At 35.4% G+C, this 8,084-nt stretch overlaps 1 protein-coding gene across 1 annotated transcript in view; it reads left to right on the forward strand.

Moving 5' to 3' along the window:
• Positions 1 to 4,800, forward strand: part of sdha (succinate dehydrogenase complex, subunit A, flavoprotein (Fp)) — a 10,790-nt gene extending 5,990 nt beyond the window's left edge. Inside the window, exons 11-15 of the mRNA XM_087805445.1 lie at positions 631 to 749; positions 2,804 to 2,915; positions 2,972 to 3,102; positions 4,130 to 4,243; positions 4,326 to 4,800. Of these exons, the coding sequence (XP_087661571.1) occupies positions 631 to 749; positions 2,804 to 2,915; positions 2,972 to 3,102; positions 4,130 to 4,243; positions 4,326 to 4,412 (563 nt within the window). The 3' untranslated portion in view covers positions 4,413 to 4,800. The remainder of the gene's footprint in view (positions 1 to 630; positions 750 to 2,803; positions 2,916 to 2,971; positions 3,103 to 4,129; positions 4,244 to 4,325) is intronic.
• Positions 4,801 to 8,084: the final 3,284 nt, after the last annotated feature.

The raw sequence follows: 8,084 nt of genomic DNA on the forward strand, positions 1-8,084 counted from the left end.
ATTGTTCCTTAAGCGGTGGTGGATGTAATGACTGCTGCCATCTACGGGCCGGAAGTTTAATTGCAACACAAATATTTAGAAACACTAAACTAATCTCATTCTTTTACACACTGAATTTAATATAAATAAACCAAAAATGATCCGTAGTAAAAATGGAATACGATTTGAAAGATCCTGCCAGAACGAAATCTCAAATGAAATAATTGAAGAACTTTCAGACAGTGTGTTGAATATTATTATTATTATTATTATTATTGGTGCATCTTTTTTAATTGTATTCTTTTTATAGCCCTACTCTATATAGTTTTACGAATATACTTTACAAATAAAACTTGCTAAATGACTTGCATAAAAATGTGTATCCAGCATGTCCTTTATTTAAGGATTTTAAAAAGGAACATAAACTACAATTCAAATTATAAATAAAATAAAATAACAATGTTCACTTGTAATATTGAAGAGGCTTCACTTTTTTCTTATACATTTCATCTGGTTTCATTCCTACATTTAATATTTAATTAGCTCGTACGTCTTCATTTTCCATTTAGTTTCCTCCTAATTTTGTGACTGATTATTATAAGAATCTATATTCTGTCCACATTTTCCACTTCATCTGTTATTTGTGTTCAGGAGAGACGTTGTCTCCTCTGGCGCCCAGTGCTGGAGAGGAATCTGTCGCCAACCTGGACAAAGTGAGGTTCGCCGACGGATCCCTGAGGACCTCTGAGATCAGACTCAACATGCAGAAGGTTGGTTCACACGGATCAAGTTTTGTTCTGTCGTCGCGGTAACGCCGTCTCTGCTCTATGGCGGGGGTCACGTTATGCAGAGTGAAGTCGTGACCATTTAATATTTTCACTAGTTTGTATAACGACAAACATAAAACGGCAAACAAACTAATGAGGTGCCATCCCTCCGACTAACTTGTGACCTGAACAGCTCTTTTGGTGCTTTGCCGCCCAGCCAACCGTCAGCGGGTGATGACTTTTGACGTAGCGACAACTTAGAATTTAAATAAAGGATCGTAGCGACCAATTAGCGGTCACTAAATGGAGCTGTTTGTAGAAAGGCATCATGGGAGTTCACTGTTTTGTTGGCACGATAAGTAAGGAGGTCATGGAAACGTGTGTGTGTGTGTGTGTGTGTGTGTGTGTGTGTGTGTGTGTGTGTGTGTGTGTGTGTGTGTGTGTGTGTGTGTGTGTGTGTGTGTGTGTGTGTGTGTGTGTGTGTGTGTGTGTGTGTGTGTGTGTGTGTGTGTGTGTGTGTGTGTGTGTGTGTGTGTGTGTGTGTGTGTGTGTGTGTGTGTGTGTGTGTGTGTGTGTGTGTGTGTGTGTGTGTGTGTGTGTGTGTGTGTGTGTGTGTGTGTGTGTGTGTGTGGTCAAGATTTCTGGCGACGCGTATCACGATACATGTGCGACGATACGATATATCGTGATATTGTAGGAACAACGATATCAACACTTTTTCTAGCCTGGATGTCGTCCTATTTCTTCCGGGGGCTTCACTACCCTAAAAAAAATATCCTGGGATCTCTTGACCCGTTTCCGTTTGGATTTCGAAATCCGGTAATGAAGGCATCATGTGTGGCTTTCTTTATATTTGAGTGTCTCTTTAGGTTAAAATCAAGTTGATATGTCACGCGTTCAACATGGATTTGGCAAGTTTACAGTCAGTGCTCTTCGTCCACAGTTGGGACCAATTTTTCGGATTCCAAACGGAAGCAGGTCAAGAGATCCCCGACTGTTTTTTTTTTAGGGTAGCGAGTGTAGGAGCCCCCAGTAGAAATTTCATTCCAAATTTTCAAAATTCCAGTGTCATCTCAGAGGGATCAATAAAGTCTAGAACTAGGATGACACCCAGGTTACACTTTTTCTGGCTTTTACATCAAATAAATGAGCAAATAATTGACTCTAATCAAATGTGAAAGTGTTTCTCAAAATCTGAACATCAAATGTAAACGTATATGAACAATGAAGTGCATTAACAACAACCTGGAGCAACATGTAATATCCAGGGTCTGTGTTGAGCTTTAAACTTAGTTTTAAAGCCAACATGAGGCCAAACATCAGCTTTAAAAGCTAATGTTAAATATATATTTTACCTTTTGAAATAACATTTTGTTTTTATTCAGTTATTTTATTTGTATATATTTTTTGGAAAATCTGATTTGACACGATTTAAAAGTAGGTAAAGCGTTGGCAGGTGTTCACTAGCGGAGCTGATGTCACGGAACTCTTCGCTGTCTTTATTCACGTTTTAAACATGAAGTCAACGTTATTACGTTTATCCATGACTTTCACACGGAAAGTTTCTCTCGTCTCTACAGAACAGCAAAGTTAACTGCTTCCTTCTTTTGTTTCTTTGATCTGTTCGTATTCTTTGTCGTGATTCTCCTCTAGATACTTACAGTTGGTGGAGTTGAATCTACACTGCAGCAGAGATTTATATATTTAAATATTGATACAGTGCTGTTGCATATCAATTCAGTATCGTGCAAATAAATATCGCTAAGTCAGCGCCGCCAAGACGCGTCGTCATAGCAACCGAGCCTATCAAGCTGCACAGTTCACAGACGGACGGAGACGTAAACAACAACGAGACATAGAAGTACAAATTGACAACTTTACAGAACGAGACACTGATTGGTTAAAGTGCACATTTAAGAAATGCTTAATTTATACAATAAAACAATTAAAACCCCTAATGTGTTTAAACATGTAGTACTGAGTGCAACAATAAATAATCTTGTGTCACTAAAACCACAGTTTTCTGCTACACATGTTTAAAAACCATTCTTCTCCAGACGATGCAGAATCACGCCGCCGTGTTCCGCACCGGAAGCGTCCTGAAGGAAGGATGCGAGAAGATGGACGACATCTACCAGACCTTGAACGACGTCAAGACCTTCGACAGAGGTGAGAGGTCACGTTGGGGTTCCGAACCGGGACTGAGGCGCGCTCTCGATCGACAGGCATCGTGTGGAACACGGACCTGGTGGAGACGCTGGAGCTGCAGAATCTGATGCTGAACGGCGTCCAGACCATCAACGCCGCCGAGCAGAGGAAGGAGAGCCGAGGAGCTCATGCCAGAGAAGACTTCAAGGTTTCGCTCATTTGAGGCTTTTTTATGGTTTTATTCAGGATTATTTCTCTTTTTTCACTTATGTTTATTACATAGTTTTAACACGGATGACGTGAAAATATGAGATTCGTATAAGAATTTGTAGAACATGAATCCTAATCTATATTTACAACTGTTTTATATATATTTGAACATTGATAAAACTCAAAGATAACGATTAAATTCAATAAAATACTTCAAAAAGAACCAGGAAAAATCAATGAAAATATAATTAATAATATTTTCTCTTCAATTTTCAATATTCCTCTTTATAATGTTTTAATCTCAGTTTATAACTAGTTTTTCCACGGCGTTCATTTACTGCCTCACTGCAGGTTTTAACCAGTTCTAGGTTAAAACTCTCTTCGCTGCTTTAAATGTATTTTCTTTTTCATACAAATCCTTCAAGATACGCGGTTAAAAAACATTCCAGATGACTTTTTATACGCATTTAATCCCACACGCAGTCACATGATTTTTATCTTTTTTACATCTATGCTGATTATTTCTCGACTCCGATAAATGGCGTTAAAGATGGGATATGAAAGACTTGAATAAGGTTGATCTGCGTCGTTCAAACGAGTAAAATGTAGCTCATAGAACAGCCTGTAGAGGGCAGAGCATGCATGAAGTATAACTGAGGTACAAAGTGGGGAGAAAACCAAAGTACATTTTCAATATTGTAAGATTTAGAATCAAATTGATCTATCTCCAGCCATACCTGGATCTAATATACCTGTTTTCTTTAGTGAAATGTAAGAACAAGGTGAAGAAGCGAGTTAAACTGGTGGATTATTTTTGCGTTTGTATACTTTACTCTTTTCACGTTACTGGAGTAACTTCCACACTTTTCGTAAGAGGCTTAAGTTGAGAGTAAAGACATCCAGTATGAGACACTGGCGCCACGTAGGAGTCACGACATTGCATTTACACTCAAGCGGGTTTCTTTAATTAAACAAAACTATAGTTTTTCGGTGAGTCCGTCTGAAGCTCGTCCTTCTCGCCGCAGGACCGTCTGGACGAGTTCGACTACTCCAAGCCCATCCAGGGTCAGGAGGAGAAGCCTTTCGATCAACACTGGAGGAAACACACCATGTCCTACGTTGACCCCAAAACCGGAAAAGTGGGTTTCATGTCAAGGATGTTGTTTTTTTAAAACGGTTCTGACCCGAGGTCGTGTTTTTTTAACTCCGTCCTTCCCTCAGGTGACCCTGGAGTACCGGCGCGTCATCGACACGTCTCTGGACGAGCAGGACTGCGCTCACGTCCCGCCGGCCATCCGCTCGTACTAGATCCTCCTACTAGATCCTCCTCGTACTAGATCCTCCTCGTACTAGATCCTCCTCGTGTTGATGAAGATCCCGCAGAGAAACGTCACCAGAATCACTCGCTTCGACGCACATGTGCGTCCGTTGTTCGGTCATGAAGATAAAAAATGTTCGTCTAATCTGTTGAAACGGTTCCTAAGAAACGGTTTGTAAGAATATCGACTTGGATTCTCGCTAATCATGGTAAATAATGCTAAATTAAAAATGGGAAAGAAGAACGTGGAAGGTTTGGCGTCAACGGTGTAAGTTATTAAAGCATGTATTGTTCATGTGGAGCAGCTCATACTTCAATAAAACCACGAAGGGATGTTTTAAATATGTTGCAAAATACAGACGACTGTGATGAAATACAGCGTGTAGTGTTTTTCTTATTCACTCAAGCCTTCATTGCTTCGGACTTAAATGTGTCTTCAAACGCTTTTAAAAATACTATCGCAGCAAGTATTGTATGTGTGTAGTTTTGTGATTTAATGGGTCTAAAATACCACAAAAACAACTAGATGTTCATTGTTAACGTAAAAATATCTATTGTTAAACAGCTTCCTGGACACACAAAACAATTTAACATTAATGTATTTAAGGTTAATAGTTTGTCATGTGTACTCATTTCAATATGTTCAATAAAGTTTTGTTTACTATGCATGAAAAAAAAGTCCTCGTTCGTTACTTCACTTCCTGTCTTCTGTTCAGCCAATCAGAAATAAGGAAACTTATCAAGTGATTCTGAGGAAAACCACATGAAAAATGTTTATGTTCTTTATTCCCCGACAACTGCATGAATATTTTATACAGGGCGAAATACTTCAAGTCATTTACAATGTTGTTGGTCAAGAAATACGTTGATTATTAGAACATTTAAATATAGAATAATGTCGATTAAAAATGTATTTAAAAGTGGAATTTATTGCATCTGAAGCTAATGTTTTGGTGTCTTTGGTCTTGGTTGAAACAAACTAAACATAAGTTTCAAGTCGTTCTTGAAGAAGGAAAACACATTTTAAATATATTAACGTCAATAAATCCAATAAAATAAAGGAAAAACGTGATGTAATGTTATCTTCTTAACCACTAGAGGGCAGCATGCGTGAATAACTCGATGAATATAGAACGTTTTATTTTCTCACGATTTTTTTAAACCGACGTTTTCCTGTTTACACAAGAAATGAGTTCGAATATAGTTTGGTTTCGTTTCTACTCAGTTCAGACGTCAGTTGCGATTGAAGAAAGTTGGAAACGAAACTGTAGATCATACTTTAAGTTTTCTTTTTAAAAAAACAGTGTTTTTTATTCTTATTTTTCTCCATCAAAACAAACAAGTTTGTTTTTCTTTTAAACTCAGATGAGGATGTTGAATCCAAATCATTTATATGATAAATATCTTTCTTTATCTATTCAACAGAATGAAAACAGTGGTTTAACCAAACTTAAAATAGCAAAACAATAGTAAAAAAGAAAAAAATGTAGTTTTTTTTTAACCACAGAAAAATAATTTTATAAATGTTATCATTTCAATGAAGTCACAAGAACTCAAAATGGCTGCCGGTGTTTTATATGTGAATATTCTTTAAAAAAAACAACATAAATCTATGATGATTCATGAACTCGTGTGTGTTTAAGTTAAACATTAATCAATGTAGATTATAAGATAATTTAATGCTGATAAAGGAAGCGTCCTGGTCTTAGATCCTCTCACACGAATCCACTGCAGCCATTTTGAAGCTCCGTGATTAGATTAATGTTGTTTGTGGAGGAAGAGTCTGGAGAAAATCCAACTCGCTGCAGAGATTCTTCCAGAGACTGAGGAACAGGAAACATCTTTCCTTCTTTGTTAAAAGAACACTATAGTTTTTAAACTGTGTACCTTCATGTTTTTGTTCTTGATATAGTTGAATTCAATCATATATATTTTTAAAGGTTAAATTAGGTTGTTTTTTTTTGAGTAATTGAGAAAAAAAATCAGAATATTTTCGAAATAAATGACATTTATTTTACACATAGAGTTAAATTAAATTATTTCAATGATTCAAAAATACGTTTATATTAAAAAAGATATAGAAATTTTGATGCAAAAGTGTCTCCATGATCGACAGGTTAGTTCGATCAATAGCTCGGTTCTCGTCTAGTATTGTATTAGTATCTGCTTTATCTCCTAAAACAAAATAAGTTGTCGAACAATTTTCAGGGTATTTTGGAGTATTTTTTATGTACTTCAGTTAAACTCTTTTATTCATGAAAATCTCTTGACAACAAAGATGGCTTTAAACATTATAAACAATTTAATTGTGTATTTAAAGTAGTTCACAACAAATGTATAATCCAGAAATGTTATAGTTCTGTATATTTATTTTACAAATACTGAGGTAGATAATTCATCATGTAAAACTCTCATGTATATTATTAAAAAAAACGTTAAAGTCTATTTTAATGTTTAGTTATTCCTCAAAATAATGAATCTACTTACAATGGAGCTTTCAATAGATAAAGTTAAGACAAAATTAAATGTAAAATTAATGATCTGTGATGCAAAGATAAAGTTGAAGCAACACAAACCTTTTTTTTAACTGACAGAAATATCATTTTCTGCTGAAACTACAACATATTTACTCCAACAAACACATTTAAAAGTGAAAAGATGAAAATGATGAACATGTTTCCAGTCACAAGATCACGTGGGAGGAGAGAGACCGGAAATGGGCGGAGCTTCTCTGGAATGTCTGACGTCATTTCCAAGAATGTTTCGTTGAAACTTTTCTCTCTGAACACATGTGTGTGAAGCGCATTGAACTGCGAACATTAAAGTCTCTGTTGCTTTATTTCATTTAAAAATAAAGTTAATAATTCAATTCAAAAACTTCTACATTGAAAGGTTGACGTTTTAATTGGAATATATTAAAATCTATTTTACTTTTATTTATTTTTTTGTTCTTTCAAGTGTTGAATTGTTATTATTTTAAAAATAAATTAATATAATTTCTAAATCGAAAGATATCATTGTTTTGATTCACTGTTTTGAAAACAATTGAATCAACGTTTATCTCAACTTTTTTATATTGAATTCAAACCCTTTAATATAAGTATTTAATTAAGAAAAAAACTTTTTTGAATTATTATATTATTATTATATACCAATATATACAGTATATATATATGTATAAAAAAATACATATTTTGAAAATATTTTTTTTATAGTTTTTATATCAATAAAATTGGTAAAATATTAAAAAATGCATTAAGAATTAACAATATGCTAGATGGCAGATGACTGAGGACGAGAGGATACAGTGACTCCAGCAGCTTTTAAAGCTGATGTTTGGACATATTTTGGTTTGAAATCAAACAAAAGTAGTTACGACTTCGTCAAGAGTCATGTGGTCTGTAAATACTACAACACCAGAGTCAAGTACTAGAAAATACTACACACATTGGATATCCCGATATATCGTATGGTGGACCCTGTATCACTGATGAGTTATACGACGATATAGATCGTAGGGACGATAAAAAAATAGTGTAATTAATCTTCTATCGTTTCTAGTTTTTAACAGTGAAGGTGTATCCATCTGTTAAAAACACACAAAAAGTACTTCTCGTTTTGGCACCTGTAGTACCAGATACACGAGTCGATTGATGGCACGA

Source organism: Callionymus lyra, chromosome 13 (genome assembly GCF_982586985.1).
Source record: "Callionymus lyra chromosome 13, fCalLyr1.hap1.1, whole genome shotgun sequence".
Lineage (NCBI taxonomy): Eukaryota > Metazoa > Chordata > Actinopteri > Syngnathiformes > Callionymidae > Callionymus > Callionymus lyra.